Genomic DNA, 21,665 nt, shown 5'->3' on the forward strand with positions numbered 1-21,665 from the left:
TTTATAAAGATATCTCAATAAAATGTGGATATCCAGTAGATATGAAGCAACAACAAGACCATTTCACTGCAGAGAAACTCCAATCTGCACAAAACAATGACAGGAGCCCAAGAGGGGAAACAAGAATGTCAGTGGTGATACGGTGATTTATTCATCTAGCGGGTGAAACATCTACTCCACATCACTGTCCTCATTTGCTCCATCCAGAAATATCGGATTCAGCACTCCAGTCATCCTATGATAGAGCAACATTATCTTTTTTCTTTTTTTTTACCTTTATTTAACCAGGCAAGTCAGTTAAAAACAAATTCTTATTTTCAATGACGGCCTAGGAACAGTGGGTTAGTTAACTGCCTGTTCAGGGGCAGAACGACAGATCTGTACCTTGTCAGCTCGGGGATTTGAACTTGCAACCTTTCGGTTACTAGTCCAACGCTCTAACCACTAGGCTACCCTGCCGCCCCATCTACTGTATGTGTCCTGGTGTTTTTATTACTGCGTCTGGGTTAGAAATAACAACCGTCCCAAACCCACTGAGGTAGTCCACAGGACCTGGCGTGAAGAGCATTGTCTGCAATTGGACGTTGTGGCATGGTAGCATGCCTAATCTAGCCTGCGGGGTGTACAGTGTGTTCCCCAAAAAGAACGATAGCCCCTAGAGAGCAATTCTGGTTTAAATCCGTGGCACAAACAGTCCACCGTCTTACTTAGCGTGCAGGGTGCGCATTGCGTTGACTCTTCCTCGGTTGACGTCCATCTCCAGCAGGCGTGGGATACAGCGGATGTTAGAGGTCCCGGCTGGGATCTTCCTGGCCAGCCACATGCAGCGCATCGTCTTGTCTGCCTGCCACAGAGTCTTCATCTTGCCTTGATCTTTTTCGCTATGACACACACACAGAGAGAGAGAGACAGAGAGAGAGAGACAGAGAGAGAGAGAGAGAGAGAGGAAGCAGAGGATTACATGGTGCTCTGTGTGGAATGTTATGTTGACAGTGTTAGCAGCAGATGTGGTTGGGGGATACAGGGTTTGGTGTGTTAGTAGTTGATGTGGTTGGGGGATACAGGGTTAGGTGTGTTAGTAGTTGGTGTGGTTGGGGGATACAGGGTTAGGTGTGTTAGTAGTTGATGTGGTTGGGGGATACAGATTTAGGTGTGTTAGTGGTTGGGGGATACAGGGTTAGGTGTGTTAGTAGTTGATGTGGTTGGGGTATACAGGGTTAGGTGTGTTAGTAGTTGATGTGGTTGGGGGATACAGGGTTAGGTGTGTTAGTAGTTGATGTGGTTGGGGGATACAGGGTTAGGTGTGTTAGTAGTTGATGTGGTTGGGGGATACAGGGTTAGGTGTGTTAGTAGTTGATGTCCCTGATATTGGGAGAAATTATTATCAGAGGGTTCTATCTAGAGATTGAAAAGTTCAACTTACCTCGAGATAAAACAAAAAGTAAACAAAACACTGAGCTAAATGATGTGGTGTGTTGTGTTTGCGTGTAGCCTACCTGTGAACAGTGCTCCATGGGTATGTCTCAGGTAAAGGTGGGGGTAAGTGCACCTGGGAAGATGGGGGATGGTGTGCCAATGACAACGGGTATCGTTGTGCAGGCGAAGCGAGGTGTGTAGGTGGGTATAGGTGTGTGGATGGTGGGGTTTGGAGTGAAGATGGGGCTAGACGTTCCAGTGACAGAGATGATGGAAGATTGGAGCTGGGACTGGGCTTCAGAGACCACTGTAGTTTGGTAGGCACCACCGTCATGATGGGATGGGGCAGCTCCTGGCTGGTGTTGCATGGGACCGGAGCGGCCAGGTGCAAGTTGTAGTCCACTCTCAGCTGTTGAGATAGGGTAGAGTAAAGTAGGACAGAGTAGTGCAGTGTACAGTAGAGTAGAGTAAAGTAGGACAGAGTAGTGTAGTGTACAGTAGAGTAGGACAGAGTAGTGTAGTGTACAGTAGAGTAAGTAGTGTAGAGTAGAGTATGACAGAGTAGTGTAGTGTACAGTAGAGTAGAGTAAAGTAGGACAGAGTAGTGTAGTGTACAGTAGAGTAGGACAGAGTAGTGTAGTGTACAGTAGAGTAAGTAGTGTAGAGTAGAGTATGACAGAGTAGTGTGGTGTACAATAGAGTAGAGTAGTGTAGAGTAGAGTACAGTAGTGTATAGTATAGTGGTGTGGAGTAGTGCAGAGTATAGCAGTGTAGAGTAGAGTATAGTATAGTTGTGTAGTGTAGAGCATGGTAGTGTAGAGTATAGTGGTGTGGTGTAGAGTAGTGTAGAGTATAGTGGTGTAGAGTATAGTGGTGTAGAGTAGAGTGGTGTAGAGTATAGTGGTGTAGAGTATAGTGGTGTAGAGTAGAGTATAGTAGAGTAGAGTAGTGTAGAGTATAGCAGTGTAGAGTAGAGTATAGCGGTGTAGAGTAGAGTAGAGTAGTGTAGAGTAGTGCAGAGTATAGCAGTGTAGAGTAGAGTATAGTGGTGTAGAGTAGTGTAGAGTAGTGTAGAGTATAGTGGTGTAGAGTATAGTGGTGTAGAGTATAGTGGTGTAGAGTAGTGTAGAGTAGTGTAGAGTATAGTGGTGTAGAGTATAGTGGTGTAGAGTATAGTGGTGTAGAGTAGTGTAGAGTAGTGTAGAGTATAGTGGTGTAGAGTATAGTGGTGTATAGTAGTGTAGAGTATAGTAGTGTAGAGTAGTGTAGAGTAGTGTAGAGTATAGCAGTGTAGAGTAGAGTATAGTGGTGTAGAGTAGTGTAGAGTAGTGTAGAGTATAGTGGTGTAGAGTATAGTGGTGTAGAGTAGTGTAGAGTAGTGTAGAGTATAGTGGTGTAGAGTATAGTGGTGTAGAGTATAGTGGTGTAGAGTAGTGTAGAGTAGTGTAGAGTATAGTGGTGTAGAGTATAGTGGTGTATAGTAGTGTAGAGTATAGTAGTGTAGAGTAGTGTAGAGTAGTGTAGAGTATAGCAGTGTAGAGTAGAGTATAGTGGTGTAGAGTAGTGTAGAGTAGTGTAGAGTATAGTGGTGTAGAGTATAGTGGTGTAGAGTAGTGTAGAGTATAGTAGTGTAGAGTAGTGTAGAGTAGTGTAGAGTATAGTGGTGTAGAGTAGTGTAGAGTAGTGTAGAGTAGTGTAGAGTATAGTGGTGTAGAGTAGAGTGGTGTAGAGTAGTGTAGAGGGTAGTGGTGTAGAGTATAAGAGTGTAGGGTATAGTAGAGTAGAGAAGTGTAGAGTAGAGTACAGTATAGTGGTGTAGAGTAGTGTAGTGTAGTGTAGATTAGAATAGTGTAGAGTAGAGTAGAGTAGTGTATAGTAGAATAGTGTAGTGTATAATAGAGTAGAGTAGAGTAGTAGAGTAGTGTAGAGTACAGTATAGTGGTGTAGAGTAGTAGAGTACAGTACAGTACAGTAGTGTAGAGTATTGTAGTGTAGAGTACAGAATAGTAGAGTAGAGTAGTGTAGAGTAGTGTAGAGTATAGTAGTGTAGAGTAGATTTGAGCAAAGTAGTGTAGAGTATTGTAGTGTAGAGTACAGAATAGTAGAGTAGAGTAGTGTAGAGTAGTGTAGAGTATAGTAGTGTAGAGTAGATTTGAGCAAAGTAGTGTAGAGTATTGTAGTGTAGAGTACAGAATAGTAGAGTAGAGTAGTGTAGAGTAGTGTAGAGTATAGTAGTGTAGAGTAGATTTGAGCAAAGTAGTGTAGAGTATTGTAGTGTAGAGTAGAGTACAGAATAGTAGAGTAGAGTAGTGTAGAGTAGAGTATAGAAGTGTAGAGTATTGTAGTGTAGAGTACAGAATAGTAGAGTAGAGTAGTGTAGAGCAGAGTATAGTAGTGTAAAGAAGAGTAGTGTAGAGTAGTAGAGTAGAGTAGTGTAGTGTAGTGTAGTGTAGTATAGAGTAGAGTAGAGTAGAGTAGAAAATAATAGAGTATATAAAAACTAGATATGTAAAAATCCTGACCTTGGAATAGAATCCTGGTTCTGAGGTATCAAAAACAAAAAATAATTCCCTCCTAAAAGTTCCTATTTATATTTCTGCATTAACGTCTACCCCTTAACCACATTGACTCCTCCTAACCTGACTGAAGAGGTAGAGCATGTGCGCCAGGCATCTGGTCCGTGTCAGTTCAATGGAAGTTTGCTTCTCAGACCAATGCCTCGTCATAGTAGATTGGTGCACGTCCAGTCTTTCTAGGGACTCGTACAAGTCCTTGGCCGCCTGTCCATCGCTCATGTCACGCGCCAAGAGCAGTCTAGCATTCAGATTGTTTCTGTTTTGTAATAAAAATAATTTGTAGTTAGCGTTAAGATTTATCCAATTTCAAACAAGTATCATAGTTCACTACAACAACATTTTTTGTTTTCATGAGTATGGCCTTATTTCCATTACAGCATTTTGGATGACTGTCATTCACCTTCCATTCACCCAGTTCAATGTAACAGTGATAGGTATCGGCTACTACATGATACAAACACTTGCCCTAAACCCATCATGAGGTTGCTACAACCTAGCTTATGAATGAAAGTTTACAACGTAGGTGGCTAAAAAGGTTGAGAGAAAAAAATTGAGGTGACAGACAGTGACACATTCAATACCAGCTTGCTCACTCTTGCCAGCATCTAGCTGATCTAGGCTGTAATCATTAGTCCAACAGTTGCAAATGAGAGTTTGTGATCGACAAATTCAGGTACATTTATCCCCATTTCATTCTGTTCGCTTCCGTTTAAGAAATGTTTTTCAACAGGATCGGCGTAATGAATACACCCCTGATCACGCGTAAACACAGTTCACTTTCATAACAGACACGTTGTATTCCATCTTGCATCTATGCACTCTACTCCTCTCACCTTTTTCCTTCGCTTTTGGACTTTAATGCACAACACATCTGCTGTATGTGACCAGACAAAAAAACCTTTCCAAGCTAAACCATATCATAACCGCTACATACAGCCTACACCATTGTCCCCATATTAGCTAAAGTAACGTCCTAGTCAACATAGCTAATATAACTCACGTGTTAGTAAACCCACTGCAATCCTGCAGTAAAGGTACAGTGTATAGTCAGTAAGCAGTTACTCTGGCGGGCCCCGGTGGCAATAAATTACTAAAACCAAAAGCATACCTGGACTTGGAAGAGTTCCAGTGTTGTGTTGGAAAGTCATAGCCAGCTAGCTAGCATAGCATCCCTCTGTTATAGCCAGCTAGCTAACATAGCATCCCTCTGTTATAGCCAGCTAGCTAGCATAGCATCCCTCTGTTTGAGCAGGGTGTTTGAGTAGGCTAAACTAACTAGCTGCATTTGCTAGCTAAGTGAAACTGGAGAAAAAATGACAATCTCTCTCTATCTCTCTCTCGCTTCTCCTTCATATTGTAAGAAATAAATTTGTTCAAAACTGTTCAACTATTGTCTTTCTCTCTCTTTGAGTCAACTACTCACCACATGTTATGCACTGCAGTGCTAGGTAGCTGTGGCTTATGCTTTCAGTACTAGATTCATTCTCTGATTGTTTGATTTGGTGGAAGACATGTCAGTTCATGCTACAAGAGCTCTGATAGTAGTTATGACAACTTCCGGAGGACATCCTCAAACCTATGTAAATCTATGGAAGGTGGTGAGAACCATGAGCCTCCTCTGTTTTTTACTGAAGTCAATGTACCCAGAGGAGGACAGAAGCTAACTGTCCTCTGGGCTACACCATGGTGCTACCCTACAGAGTGCTGTTGAGGCTACTGTAGACCTTCATTGCAAAATAGTGTGTTTTAATCTATTATTTGTTGATGTGATTATATTTAGTTACGTTCTATCTAAAAAGTATAACTTTTTAAATGTTTTACTATTTTTTTAAATGAAATCACTGAGGATGGTCCACCCCTTCCTCCGCTGAGGAGCCTCCACTGCCCTACAACTACCTAGAGGCCATTTTGGGACCAAACTATGTTAAAGCCAGACAGGAACTAAATCAGCCAGCAAACCAGTCAACCAGACAGCCAACCAGACAACCAACCAACTGACTAGCCACCCATCCATCATCCATCGATCCACCCAGCCAACCAACCAACCGACTAGCCACCCATCCATCATCCATCAATCCACCCACCCAGCCAGCCAGCCAACCAGACAACCAACCAACCGACTAGCCACCCATCCATCAATCCACCCAGCCAGACAACCAGCCACCCAGCCAACCAACCAACCGACTAGCCACCCATCCATCATCCATCAATCCAACCAGCCAGACAACCAACCAACAAACCAACCGACTAGCCACTCTCCATCATCCATCCATCAATCCACCCACCCAGCCAGCCAGCCAGCCAACCAGACAACCAACCAACCGACTAGCCACCCATGCATCAATCCACCCAGCCAGACAACCAACCAGCCAGCCAACCAACCATCCAAACCGACTAGCCACCCATCCATCATCCATCAATCCACCCAGCCAGACAACCAACCAGCCAGCCAACCAACCAACCAACTGACTAGCCACCCATCCATCATCCATTAATCCACCCAGTCAGACAACCAGCCAGCCAGCCAGCCAACCAACCGACTAGCCACCCATCCATCATCCATCAATCCATCAATCCAGCCAGCCAGCCAGCCAGCCAGCCAGCCAGCCACCCAGCCAACCAGCCAGCCAGCCAGCCAGCCAACCAGTCAGTCAGCCACCCACCCACCCAGCCACCCACCCACCCACCCAGCCAGCCAGCCAGCCAGCCAGCCAGCCAGCCTATAGTACCTGACGTGCTGCAGAGCTTTGTGCTTTATGAACCTCCTGATAAGACAGAGTAGTCTGTTCTCCACACTGCTCAGTGTCTGGATGATTATGTCCTTCAGCATGCGGTAGAGCTGTGGGGAGATATGCCTGTTCACCACAGCCTGGTGGAGCAGCTTCAAGTTGGACCTGTAGAAAGTGAACCCTTCAATCAATCCATCCGTCAATCAATCAATCAATCAATCCATCCATAATTTATTTTATAAAGCTCTTCTTTTACATCAGCAGTTGTCACAAAGTGCTGTACAGTTTACCGGCCTAAACACCGGTAAACCCTAGAACAAGTAGAGACAGAAGCAGAAGCACAGTAGCCAGGAAGAACTCCCTAGATGGAAGGAACCTAGGAAGGAACCTAGGAAGGAACCTAAGAAGGAACCTAGGAAGGAACCTAGGAAGGAACATAGGAAGGAACATAGGAAGGAACCTAAGAAGGAACCTAGGAAGAAACCTAGGAAGGAACCTAGAGATGCGAAGTAAAAAGTCTCGCAGCTCCAAAAGTGTTAAGTCAAGCAACAAGTTTAACTATATGAACCACCTATTGACATTATACTCACCACTGATCAACTGTTCTTACATGATCCCCTCTTGAACCTTGATCTGAGTAAAACCATACCGACCCCTGGGACTCCTTCATCCACAATGTGCCTCACACACTATTCCCTTTATAGTGCACTACTTCTGACCAGGGCCCTATGGGGACTGCCCTATATAGGGAATAGAAAGGGTGCCCTTTGCGATGCAGACATTACCTCTGGGATTCCACGTGGAAGATGTGGTTCACTCCCACCATGCGACTCTTCATCAACGTCTCCGCCTCCAACGTCATGTCTGAGCTGTAGCGTTCCACATGGTCTGTCCACGACCTGGACTCGGCCATCTTCACGGGGATGCGTTTCTGGGTCTTCTGCATGAGGATAGAACATCTTCTGGGTCTCCTCTGCTTCTCTGTCACCTGGAGAGATGTTTATTTACAACAAACAACCAAACAATAAAAACATGCACAAGACAAGGCAGTGTAAATACCGACCACAACTATAGGCTACTTAGGCTAAAAGAACGAGGAATAAACCTCCAGTTGAAGTCGGAAGTTTACATACACCTTAGTCAAATTCATTTCAACTCAGTTTTTCACAATTCCTGACATTTAGTCCTAGTAACAATTTCCTGTTTTTGGTCAGTTAGGATCACCACTTTATTTTAAGAATGTGAAATATCAGAATAATAGTAGAGAGAATAATTTCTTTAATTTGTTTATTTCTTTCATCACATTCCCAGTGGGTCAGAAGTTTACACACACTCAATTAGTATTTGGTAGCATTACCTTCAAATTGTTTAACTTGGGTCAAACGTTTCGGGTTCCCACAATAAGTTGGGTGAATTTTGTCCCATTCTTCCTGACAGAGCTGGTGTAACTGAGTCAGGTCTGTAGGCCTCCTTGATCCCACACGCGTTTTCAGTTCTGCCCACACAAATTTTCTATGGGATTGAGGTCAGGGTTTTGTGTTGGCCACTCCAATACCTTGACTTTGTTGTCCTTAAGCCATTTTGCCACAACTTTGGAAGTCTACTTGGGGTCATTGTCCATTTGGAAGACCCATTTGTGACCAAGCTTTAACTTCCTGACTGATGTCTTGAGATGTTGCTTCAATATATCCATATCATTTCCCTCCCTCATGATGCCATCTATTTTGTGAGGTGCACCAGTCCCTCCTGCAGCAAAGCACCCCCACAACATGATGCTGCCACTCCCGTGCTTCACGGTTGGGATGGTGTTCTTCAGCTTGCAAGCCTCCCCCCTTTTCCTCCAAACATAACGATGGTCATTATGGCCAAACAGTTCTATGTTTGTTTCATCAGACCAGAGGACATTTCTCAAAAAAAGTACAGTCTTTGTCCTCATGTGCAGTTGCAAACCGTAGTCTGGCTTTTTTATGACGGTTTTAGAGCAGTGGCTTCTTCCTTGCTGAGCGGCTTTTCAGGTTATGTCGATAAATGACTTGTTTTATTATGGATATAGATACTTTTGTACCTGTTTCCTCCAGCATCTTCACAAGGTCATTTGTTGTTATTCTGGGATTGATTTGGTCCCATGGTGCTGCGTGGTCCCATGGTGTTTATACTTGCATACTATTGTTTGTACAGATAAACGTGGTACCTTCAGACGTTTGGCAATTGCACCCAAGGATGAACCAGACTTGTGGAGGTCTACAATTCTATTTCTGAGGTCTTGAATGATTTCTTTTGATTTTCCCATGATGTCAAGCAAAGAGGCACTGAGTTTGAAGGTTGGGCCTTGAAATACATCCACAGGTACACCTCCAATTGACTCAAATTATGTAAATTAGTCTATCAGACGCTTCTAAAGCCATGACATCATATTCTGGAATTTTCCAAGCTGTTTAAAGGCACAGTCAACTTAGTGTATGTAAACTTCTGACCCACTGGAATTGTGATACCCACAGTGAATTATAAGTGAAATAATTTGTCTGTAAACAATTGCTGGAAAAAAATGACTTGTGTCATGCACCGACTTGCCAAAACTATAGTTTGTTGACAATACATTTGTGGAGTGGTTGAAAAACAAGTTTTAATGACTCCAACCTAAGTGTATGTAAACCTCAGACTTCAACTGTACATACTTATATAAAGTGATTTCAGTAAAGTGCTATAGTTACGGAGAGTGCTTTCGAAATGGCACCCTATTCCCTATATAGTGCACTAGTTCCCTATGTAGTCACACAGGGCTTGGTCAAAAGTAGTGCACTATATAAGGAACATTGTGCCATTTGGAATGAAAAATAAATAAAGACCTGCTTCTTGCCCATCTCGTTGAGGTTCTTGAACTGGTCCATGATTTTCAGGGAGTGGCGATGACTCTTTCCCTTGACGTTTGACAAAGTCTTCTTACCTAACGAGGACCACCATTGGAGTACAACAATACATACATGGACAATCATCAAGAATTAAAAACACAATCAATTCCAACAACTTATTTCCATGTAAGTTGTTAGAATTCGTTGTGTTATTAATTCTTGATGATTTGTAATGTGTGTATTGTTGAACTCCAATGGCTGAGGCAATATATTAATTAATTAATTAATTAATTAATTCATCCATCTATCTATCCATTCACCTTCCAAGTCAAAGAGCGCTTGTTTGTTTGCTCCCACATCCTTCACCGTGCGGTCCTGGTTCTGTATCTCATTGCTGATCTCCTTCAGCATGTCTCCTGGGGTTCTCTGGGTTGAGTCCCAGAACACTGATTCGTCCAGTTTGTTGTCGTTGTCCATGAGCGGCACGTCTATGATGTCATCGTCAAACTTCCCCTGGAGGGGAATCACCACAAGTGAGAGAATGTCAGTGGGACAAAGGCCCCTAAACTGCAGTAAGAATCAAATAAAGGCAGAATGTTTGGCTGGTATGATACAAGAAACTTCACCCAACACCTAGTGACCTCATCAAGATATTTAGATCTCTTGTCGTCATGGCTAAGGTGTTGGGTTGACATTCTCTGGCACAGGGTTACCCCCCCCCCCAAATTTGCTACAATATGCTGATGTGCTCCTACCTGCAGCTGCGTGATCATGTCATTAAAAGAGTCTCTGATGGACCTCTGTAGATCGCAGTACAGCTTGATGATTACAGCTGCCTTGGCTTTTCTGCTGGCGACATCCATCCCTTCTAGCAGCTCACCATCTTTTCCCTTGTCCTTGTCACCAGAAATCGACACCACACACTGCTCGGAATTCTGGATGGCCTCCAGAAGATCCATGCTCTTCCTCTCCACCTGCTCGATGATGTCTTCTGGATCCACTGAGATGTCTTCCAGAGACTCCACTTCTTCCACTTCTTCGCCAACAGGCTGGCCTGGCTCCGGCTTTGGTTTCGGCCTCCGTTTGGAGTACTTAAGCTTGGGAGTTGGTTGCGGAACCAGCTGATTGTTGAGAACTGGCGCTCCCTGTACGTATTTTGTGGGAGCAACGACCACTATCTGCTGTTTCGGCCGTGGATGTTTCGGGGTCTCCTGCATCTGTTGGATCTGGAACAGTAGAATATTGTTCTGCTCCTTGACTGACGAAAGCTCATCCTTCATCTTGGTCATCTTGATCTGACTGTCTCCCACTTGGATCTTTATCTGGGCCAGCTGGAAGCGACAGTCCATAGACTGCAGCTCCTCCACCTGTGCCAGAAGCTTCCTGGCTTCCTTGGTGCGCTCCTGGAATGCTTGGTTAAGGTTCTGCAGCCCTACCTGATCATAACGAACCGTATGTGTATACCATTTAGCATAGGCTTTAATTCAACGTGACTTACAGGGAGTGCATACATTCAAAATGGAGTTCGGGATTCAATCAAAAGCGCATCGTTGACAAGCTCAATGCACTTTTGACGATGCACATTTTAATGGCAATTGCCCAGACGGAGATCACATTCATGGTAAACTCTGCGGCGGTAGGCTCTGTCTGGTGTGTGATCTACCGTTACTGTCTGGTGTGTGATCTACTGTTACTGTCTGGTGTGTGATCTACTGTTACTGTCTGGTGTGTGACCTACCATTACTGTCTGATGTGTGATCTACTGTTACTGTCTGGTGTGTGATCTACTGTTACTGTCTGATGTGTGATCTACTGTTACTGTCTGGTGTGTGATCTACCATTACTGTCTGATGTGTGATCTACCGTTACTGTCTGATGTGTGATCTACCGTTACTGTCTGGTGTGTGACCTACTGTTACTGTCTGGTGTGTGACCTACTGTTACTGTCTGGTGTGATCTATTGTTACTGTCTGGTGTGTGATCTACTGTTACTGTCTGGTGTGTGATCTACTGTTACTGTCTGGTGTGTGACCTACCGTTACTGTCTGGTGTGTGATCTACTGTTACTGTCTGGTGTGTGACCTACCATTACGAACTTAAAGGCCAGACTCATTGCCTTGTTGCAGCCTAGTGCCTTGGCTATGTCTAAGAGCATGAAGGACAGCTCCGTGGCAGACTTGGTGGCCAGTTTGACGTCCGATAGAAATACGTCTGCAGCAGGAGGCTGGAGCTCCTGGATTCGTTTGATGGTCCGTGCATCCACTTTCTGCTCCCTCCACCAGCGCCACACACCCTTATTCAGAGCTGCAAATACACACTGTAGCATTAGCCATTCACCTTCTATCATCACAGAATGTTCACTGGAGAACTGGAGAACAATCCACATATCACATATCCTGAGGCTGCATTTATTGTAGCTGGGGATTTTTTACAAAGCCATTTCTGAGGAAATGGCTCCCGAAATTCTATCAACATATTGATTGTTGTACTCTCCCTGCTAAAACCCTCAACCATTGCTATACTACCTTCCAGAATACATATAAGGCCCTCCCCCGCCCTCCATTCGGCAAATCAGGCCACAATTCAATCTTGCTCCTCCACTCCTTTAGGCAGAAACTCAAACAGGAAGCACCCGTGGTGAGGACTATTCAACGCTGGTCTGACCAATCTGAATGCACGCTTCAAGATTGTTTTGATTACGCAGACTGGGAGATGTTCAGAGTAGCTTCAGAAAATAATATTGACACATATACGGTGAATGAGTTTATCAGGAAATGCATAGGAGATGTTGTACGCACTGTGACTATTAACACCTACCCCAACCAGAAACCGTGGATAGATGGGAGCATTGTTGCAAAACTGAAAGCGCGAACCACCTCATTTAACCAGGGCAAGAAGACTGGGAATATGGAAGAATACAAACAGTGGAGTTATTCCTTCCGCAAAGCAATCAAGCAGACTAAACGTTGGTATAGGGACAGAGTGGAGTCCCAGTTCAACGGCTCAGACATGAGACGTATGTGGCAGGGTCTACAGACAATCACGGATTATAAAAGGAAAACCAGCCACGTCGCGGACACAGACGTCTTGCTTCCGGACAGGCTGAACCCCTTCTTCGCTCGCTTTGAGGATAACCCTGGGTCTCGACCCCGCCCTGTGCAACTGGGTACTGGACTTCCTGACGGGCCGCCCCCAGGTTGTGAGGGTAGGCAACAACATCTCCTCCCCGCTGATCCTCAACACTGGGGCCCCACAAGGGTGCGTTCTGAGCCCTCTCCTGTACTCCCTGTTCACCCACGACTGCGTGGCCACGCACACCTCCAACTCAATCATCAAGTTTGCGGACGACACAACAGTGGTAGGCTTGATTACCAACAACGACGAGACGGCCTACAGGGAGGAGGTGAGGGCCCTCGGAGTGTGGTGTCAGGAAAATAACCTCACACTCAACGTCAACAAAACTAAGGAGATGATTGTGGACTTCAGGAAACAGCAGAGGGAACACCCCCCTATCCACATCGATGGAACAGTAGTGGAGAGGGTAGCAAGTTTTAAGTTCCTCGGCATACACATCACAGACAAACTGAATTGGTCCACTCACACAGACAGCATCGTGAAGAAGGCGCAGCAGCGCCTCTTCAACCTCAGGAGGCTGAAGAAATTCGGCTTGTCACCAAAAGCACTCACAAACTTCTACAGATGCACAATCGAGAGCATCCTGGCGGGCTGTATCACCGCCTGGTATGGCAACTGCACCGCCCTCAACCGTAAGGCTCTCCAGAGGGTAGTGAGGTCTGCACAACGCATCACCGGGGGCAAACTACCTGCCCTCCAGGACACCTACACCACCCGATGTCACAGGAAGGCCATAAAGATCATCAAGGACATCAACCACCCGAGCCACTGCCTGTTCACCCCGCTATCATCCAGAAGGCGAGGTCAGTACAGGTGCATCAAAGCTGGGACCGAGAGACTGAAAAACAGCTTCTATCTCAAGGCCATCAGACTGTTAAACAGCCACCACTAACACTGAGTGGCTGCTGCCAACACACTGACACTGACTCAACTCCAGCCACTTTAATAATGGGAATTGATGGGAAATGATGTAAATATATCACTAGCCACTTTAAACAATGCTACCTTATATAATGTTACTTACCCTACATTATTCATCTCATATGCATACGTATATACTGTACTCTATATCATCGACTGTATCCTTATGTAATACATGTATCACTAGCCACTTTAAACTATGCCACTTTGTTTACATACTCATCTCATTTGTACATACTGTACTCGATACCATCTACTGTATCTTGCCTATGCTGCTCTGTACCATCACTCATTCATATATCCTTATGTACATATTCTTTATCCCCTTACACTGTGTACAAGACAGTAGTTTTGGAATTGTTAGTTAGATTACTTGTTATTACTGCATTGTCGGAACTAGAAGCACAAGCATTTCGCTACACTCGCATTAACATCTGCTAACCATGTGTATGTGACAAATAAAATTTGATTTGATTTGATTTTAATACAGTGCCACCGACGCAGCCCACTATAAAGGACTGTGGGCTCTCCTTCTCCGTGGCCGACGTGAGTAACACATTTAAGCGTGTTAACCCTCGCAAGGCTGCCGGCCCAGATGGTATCCCTAGCCGCGTCCTCAGAGCATACGCAGACCAGCTGGCTGGTGTGTTCACAGATATATTCAATCTCTCCCTATCCCAGTCTGTTGTCCCCACATGCTTCAAGATGGCCACTATTGTTCCTGTACCTAAGAAAGCAAAGGTAATTGAACTTAAATGACTGTCGCATCGTAGCACTCACTTCTGTCATCATGAAGTGCTTTGAGAGACTAGTCAAGGATAATTTCACCTTCACCTTACCTGCCACCCTAGACCCACTTCAATATTCTTACCGCCCCAATAGATCCACAGACGATGCAATCGCCACCACACTGCACACTGCCCTGTCTCATCTGGACAAGAGGCATACATATGTAAGAATGCTGATCATTGACTACAGCTCAGCATTCAACACCATAGTTCCCTCCAGGCTCATCATCAAACTCGAGGCCCTGGGTCTGAGCCCCACCCTGTGCTACTGGGTCCTGGACTTCCTGATGGGTCGCCCCCATGTGGTGAAGGAAGGAAACAACACCTCCTCTTCGCTGATCCTCAACACTGGGGCCCCACAAGGGTGTGTGTTCAGCCCCCTCCTGTACTCCCTGTTCACCCATGACTGGGTAACCAAGCACGCCTCCCACTCAATCATCAAGTTTGCAGACAACACAACAGTAGTAGGCTTGATTACTAACAACGATGACATGGCCTACAGGGAGGAGGTGAGGGCTCTGGGAGTGTGGTGCCAGGAAAATAACCTCTCAGTCAACATCAACAAAACTAAGGAGATGATCGTGGACTTCAGGAAACAGCAAAGGGAGCACCCCCCTATCCACATCGATAGGAACGCAGTGGAGAAGGTGGAAAGCTTCAAGTTCCTTGGCGTACACATCACTGACAAACTGAAATGGTCCACCTACACAGACTACGTGGCGAAGAAGGCACAACAGCGCCTCTTCAACCTCGGGAGGCTAAAGAAATTTGGCTTAACACTCACAAACTTTTATCTAGGCACACTTGAGAGAATCCTGTCAGGCTGTATCACCGCCTGGTACGGCAACTGTACCACTCACAACCGCAAAGCTCTCCAGAGGGTCGTGTGGTCTGCCCAAAGCATTACTGGGAACAAACTTCCCGCTCTCCTGGACACCTACAGCACCAGATGCCATAGGAAGGCCAAAAAGATCATCAAGGACATCAAGCACCCAAGCCACTGCCTGTTCAACCGGCTATCATCCAGAAGGCGAGGTCAGTAAAGGTACATCAAATCTGGGATCGAGAGACTGAAAAACAGCTTCTATCTCAAGGCCAGACTGCTAAACAGCCATCTCCAGCACATCAGAGACTGCTGCCTATAGATATAGATTAGGAATCACTGGCCAGTTTAAGGAAATGAAACACTAGCCACTTTAATAATGTCTCCGTATCTTGCATTACTCATCTCACATGTGTAAACTGTACCCTAAACTATTCTAAGGTATCTTAGTCACTTTAATTGTTTGTAAATATTGCATCACCCATCTCATATGTACAGTTGAAGTCTGAAGTTTACATACACTTAGGTTGGAGTCATTAAAACTCGTTTTTCAACCACTCCACAAATTTCTTGTTAACATACTATAGTTTTGACAGTCGGTTAGGACATCTACTTTGTGCATGACACAAGTAATTTTCCCAAAAATTGTTTACAGACAGATTATTTCACTTATAATTCACTGTATCACAATTCCAGTGGGTCAGAAGTTAACGTACACTAAGTTGACTGTGCATTTAAACAGCTTGGAAAATTCCAGAATATGATGTCATGGCTTTAGAAGCTTCTGATAGGCTAATTGACATCATTTTAGTCAATTGGAGGTGCACCTGTGGATGTATTTCAAGGCCAACCTTCAAACTCAGTGCCTCTTTGCTTGACATCATGGGAAAATCAAAAGAAATCAGCCAAGACCTAAAAAAAAAAATTGTAAACAAGTCTGGTTCATTCTTGGGAGAAATGTCCAAACACCTGAAGGTACCACATTCATCTGCACAAACAATATTAGGCAAGTATAAACACCATGGGACCACACAGCCATAAAACTGCTCAGGAAGGAGACGCGTTCTGTCTCCTAGAGATGAACGTACTTTGGTGCGAAAAGTGCAAATCAATCCCAGAATAACAGCAAAGGACCTTGTCAAGATGCTGGAGGAAACAGGTACAAAGTATCTATATCCACAGTAAAACGGGTCCGATATCGACATAACCTGAAAGGCCGCTCAGCAAGGAAGAAGTCACTGCTCCAAAACCGCCATAAAAAAGCCAGATTACGGTTTGCAACTGCAGATGGGGACAAAGATCGCACTTTTTGGAGAAATGTCCTCTGGTCTGATAAACAAAAATAGAACTGTTTGGCCATAATGACCATCGTTATGTTTAGAGGAAAAAGGGGGAGGCTTGCAAGCCAAAGAACACCATCCCAACTGTGAAGCACGGGGGTGGCAACATCATGTTGTGGGGGTGCTTTGAAAATGATGCGGAAATATTGAAGCAACATCTCAAGACATCAGTCAGGAAGTTAAAGCTTGGTCACAAATGGGTATTCCAAATGGGCAATGACCCCAAGCACACTTCCAAAGTTGTGGCAAAATGGCTTAAGGACAACAAAGTCAAGGTATTGGAGTGGCCATCACAAAGGCTTGACCTCAATCCCATAGAAAATGTGTGGGCAGAACTGAAAAAGCGTGTGCGAGCAAGGAGGCCTACAAACCTGACTCCGTTATACCAGCTCTGTCAGGAGGAATGGGACAAAATTCACCCAACTTATTGTGGGAAGCTTGTAGAAGGCTACCCAAAACGTTTGACCCAAGTTAAACAATTGAAAGGCAATGCTACCAAATACTAATTGAGTGTATGTAAACTTCTGACCCATTGAGAATGTGATGAAAGAAATAAAAGCTGAAATAAATGATTCTCTCTACTATTATTTTGACATTTCACATTCTTAAAATAAAGTGTTGATTCTAACTGACCTAAAACAGGGAATTTTTACGAGGATTAAATGTCAGGAATTGTGAAAAACTGAGTTTAAATGTATTTGGCTAAGGTGTATGTAAACTTCTGACTTCAACTGTATAAACTCTATATTATGCCACTCTATCTTAGTCCAATGCCGCTCAAACACATACAGTGGGGCAAAAAAGTATTTAGTCAGCCACCAATTGTGCAAGTTCTCCCACTTAAAAAGATGAGAGAGGCCTGTAATTGTAAATAAATGTAAACACCATGATTTGCAAATATATTCATTAAAAATCCTACAATGTGATTTTCTGGACGTTTTTTTCTCATTTTGTCTGTCATAGTTGAAGTGTAACTATGATGTAAATTACAGGCCTCTCTCATCTTTTCAAGTGGGAGAACTTGCACAATTGGTGGCTGACTAAATACTTTTTTGCCCCACTGTATGTATATATATTATGTATATATATTCTTAATCCATTCATTACTTATATTTACGTGTATTGTGGGTATATGTTGTGAAACTATTAGATATCACTTGTTAGATATTACACTGTCAGAGCTAGAAGCACAAGCATTTCGCTACACCCGCAATAACATCTGCTAAACAATGTGTATGTGAACAATAACATTCGATTTTGATTTGATCAGTCATACTACTTAAGTATTCAAGTAATTTACACTCTTAGTTCTGACTTCTGTGGAGAGCAAGAGACATAGCAATAATCTATTTGTCAGAAATACTAAGACGTTATGCGTTTCTCTTCTCATACTCAATCTTACCAGCTTCCTCCTTCTTGGTCTTTTTTTTCACGTTGGTGTCAAAGAGGCCTTGGCAGAGGCCACGTAGGCGGTGAATGCAGCCGTCCGTATCATTGATAGACGTCTCCAACTTTCTCTGTATGTCTTCGATCCATTCTGATGTAACCTCCTCCTGTTCCTCCTCGTTCCCCTCTTTCTTTGTAGCTCGCTCGTTCTCAAACGTCTGTAGTGACTCCTCTATAGACCGTAGAACAGAGATGTTATTGGGCTCTTAAGTAAGCATCACACCTGTTGTATTCGGGCGCATGTGACAAATAACATTTGATTTGATTTATTGATTGATTGCTTATTGATGATGCTAAACAAGGGTATGGGTAGAGACATGGACAGGTTAGCCATATAGTGACCGTAAGGTGCCCTATATCTCCAAGGTGATATATGTGACCATATCACAGGTTTAAAACTGTGACGTGGGAAACCAGTATGAAAAAGTTAGCTAACTATTCCAGATGAACACATTGTTATGCTTGGGAAAAGGTCACTGCAGTAATTGCAGTGTAGCCTATGCAAAACATGTCCTGCAGGTCAACCTGGACTCAGGTGTAGACATAACATAGTAATACAAAATCTGGGACACTCAAATTAGTGTGATATTTTACATTGGGTATGGTATGTATTAATATGTGAACGTCCATCATCCATTTTGTCTGATAAGTTGTGAATTGCAATTTGTATGATATATTACGAATTGCAATTCTTACAATATTTTATGAATTTGCAAAACCTTCCTTTTTGTTGTGGCTAAAGTTAGCTGGGTGGCTAACGCTAACATAAGCTAGGTGGCTAAGAGTAATGTTAGCTAGGTGGCTAAGGTTAGCTAGGCTAGGGGTTAAGGTTAGGGTTGAGGTTAGGGTTAGGAGTTATGTTAAAGGGTTAAGGTTAGGGTTAGCTAACATGCTAAGTAGGTGCAAAGTAGCTAAAAAGTAGTAAGTAGCTGGAAAGTTAGCTAAGATGCTAAAGTTCTCCATGACGAGACATGAACATGCGACATTTGGTTTGCTAGACATTCGCATTATATGCCCATCCAACTACCCAGCACAGAGGGGTTGGGTTAAATGCGGAAGACACATTTCAGTTGAAGGCATTCAGTTGACTAGGAATCCCCCTTTCCTTTCCTTCTGTGTTTACCTTAATAAGTAAACCTTCTGTCTTATGTAACCATACCAAATGTAATATATCATACTAACTTCAGTGTACCGTTTACTATGTTACGACTAGTCTATGAGACCAGGCTGTGCAGGTTTTACAACATGAGTAATGTCTACACCAACCAGTCATTTGAATATGGAAATAGGAGGCCCGAGCACATGCACTCACATAAAAAATGTATTTGACAATTTGATAGACAGACATCCCTATACAATGTATTGAATATCCAATACAGGATTTGCGTCCCAGTTGGCACCCTATTCCCTATATAGTGCACTACGTTTGTCCAGAGCCCTAAGGGCCCTGGTCAAAAGTAGTGCACTATATAGGGAATAGGGTGTCATTTGTGGTGCAAACACTCACGTGCTTCGGTGAGCCAGTCCAGTAGTAGCGTGAGGTCTGTCTCCCTCGCCACAGCTGAATTCAGGAAGTCTCTGATCTTGTTGATCTGCTCACGGCGCCACCGCCTCTCGTCCAGGTCGGGCAAGAAGGACAGGAGTTCCTTCTCTGTGTCATCTTCATCATCGCCATCCTCACCCAGGATGCCAGCGCCCAGCAGTGCTCGGTACAGGGGCATCTCAACTTTCCGCAAGGGGTTAGGTGGTAGGTCTCCACCGGATCACCCAAATCACCCAGGAAGAGAGGACTATCTCAATGTGTTGCGATTCTGTTGAACTAGAAGTGTAGAGAAAAGTAAAATAGGGATATGGTACATGTGTAGGTGTAACAGTATAATTTTAAACCGTCCCCTCGCCCATACCCGGGCACGAACCAGGGACCTTCTGCACACATCAACAACTGACACCTACGAAGCGTCGTTACCCATCGCTCCACAAAAGCCGCGGCCCTTGCAGAGCAAGGAGAACTACTACTTCAAGGTCTCAGAGCAAGTGACGTCACCGATTGAAACGCTATTTAGCGCACACTGCTAACTAAGCTAGCCGTTTCACATCCGTTACATAGGCCTATCCATAAATGCATTGGATACATTCATTTAGACACGAATGGATTAATGGATAGATTTATGTACTGGATCGAAGCAGCCACACTCAAACTGGACAGTTTTATTTCCATCTCTTCATTCAAAGACTCCATCATGGACACTCTTACTGACAGTTGTGGCTGCTTCGCGTTATGTATTCGTGTCTCTACCTTCTTGCCCTTTGTGATGTTGTCTGTGCCCAATAATGTTTGTACCATGTTTTGTGCTGCTACCATGTTGTGTTACTACCATGTTGTTGTCATGTTGTGCTGCTACCATGTTGTGCTGCTGCCATGTTGTGTTGCTACCATGTTGTTGTCATGTTGTGTTGTTACCATGCTGTGTTTTCATGTGTTGCTGCCATGCTATGTTGTCGTCTTAGGCCTCTCTTTATGTAGTGTTGTGGTGTCTGTCTTGTTGTGATGGTGTCTGTCTTGTGATGATGGTGTTTTGTCCTATATTTTTATTTTGTTTTTTTATTTTTAATCCCAGGCCCCCTCCTCACAGGAGGCCGTTTGCCTTTTGGTAGGCCGTCATTGTAAATAAGAATTTGTTTTTAACTGACTTTCCTTGTTACATAAAACATATGTTGAGCTCATTAAAATCTATCAAAACAATTGTATTAATCTCCTAGGGACAAACTTCTGCAGGGTTTATACAGAAACAAGCAATTAAAAATGTATTTGATGTGTGAATAACTAGAGCGCCCTTTGATAGTACGTTTGATACGTTTCTTTGATAGGGTTTTGGCTCTGGCCTCAGAGATGTGGGACTGACGGAACAGAGCAATACTTCCGCTAGAGACGGAAGAGTAAGCGAGACATCTCACTCGCTCCTTTTTTTCTGGTGTATATAGTCAATGAAGTAAGCGGACCAGACCCAGCGGCTAATGCATTGGTGGCTGTGGGAGAGCAACGCTTTACGCAGACCGGAACTGTGACCATTTTTTAAAACTGTAAACGGCCTGTGTGGGACATCTTTATTTATCAACCATCTTTGGCTCAGATAAGAGATGCGCGCACTACTTTTAATTTTTATTTAACCTTTATTTAACTAGGCAAGTCGGTTAAGAACAAATTATTATTTACAATGACGGCCTTCACCATGTACTTTCGAACTCCAGGGTTTGACGGTCACAAAGGAAATAGCATAGAAAATCAAGCAACGCAAAAACCGGTCAAAACCTTTACATTAAAATGACGAACCTTACCTCTCTCACGACGAATTAATTCATACGTAGTTTGATGGTCTATGGCATGGCGATATAGACCTAAACTAGTGGCTCTGGTCTAGGTTTTCGAGCGATACGTTTTGATTCCGTAAATTACGTCATAAATCAGTTTACTTTCTCGATTGCGTGCGATACAGACGGAGCACGGCAATAACATATCAAATACATTGAAAAGTAGACTAGAACCTAAAGTCACCGGGACTGTCTTTAATACTGTAATACTAGATACTCCTACAACAATAACAACAACAACAACACATGCCTACAGTAAATCAGGAGTGGTTT

At 43.9% G+C, this 21,665-nt stretch overlaps 1 protein-coding gene across 1 annotated transcript; it reads right to left on the minus strand.

Moving 5' to 3' along the window:
- Positions 1 to 100: 100 nt before the first annotated feature.
- Positions 101 to 19,744, minus strand: LOC139369510 (protein FAM186B-like). The gene is made up of 12 exons (XM_071108753.1): positions 19,531 to 19,744; positions 17,980 to 18,195; positions 11,657 to 11,874; positions 10,326 to 11,006; positions 9,891 to 10,083; positions 9,568 to 9,665; positions 7,507 to 7,709; positions 6,722 to 6,886; positions 4,056 to 4,248; positions 1,497 to 1,825; positions 708 to 881; positions 101 to 235 (listed from the first exon to the last, which is right to left on the minus strand). The coding sequence occupies exons 1-12, from the start codon at positions 19,742 to 19,744 to the stop codon at positions 172 to 174; spliced, it is 2,748 nt and encodes a 915-aa protein (XP_070964854.1). The 3' UTR covers positions 101 to 171.
- Between the last annotated feature and the right edge of the window lie 1,921 nt (positions 19,745 to 21,665).

This window comes from Oncorhynchus clarkii, chromosome 17 (genome assembly GCF_045791955.1).
Source record: "Oncorhynchus clarkii lewisi isolate Uvic-CL-2024 chromosome 17, UVic_Ocla_1.0, whole genome shotgun sequence".
Lineage (NCBI taxonomy): Eukaryota > Metazoa > Chordata > Actinopteri > Salmoniformes > Salmonidae > Oncorhynchus > Oncorhynchus clarkii.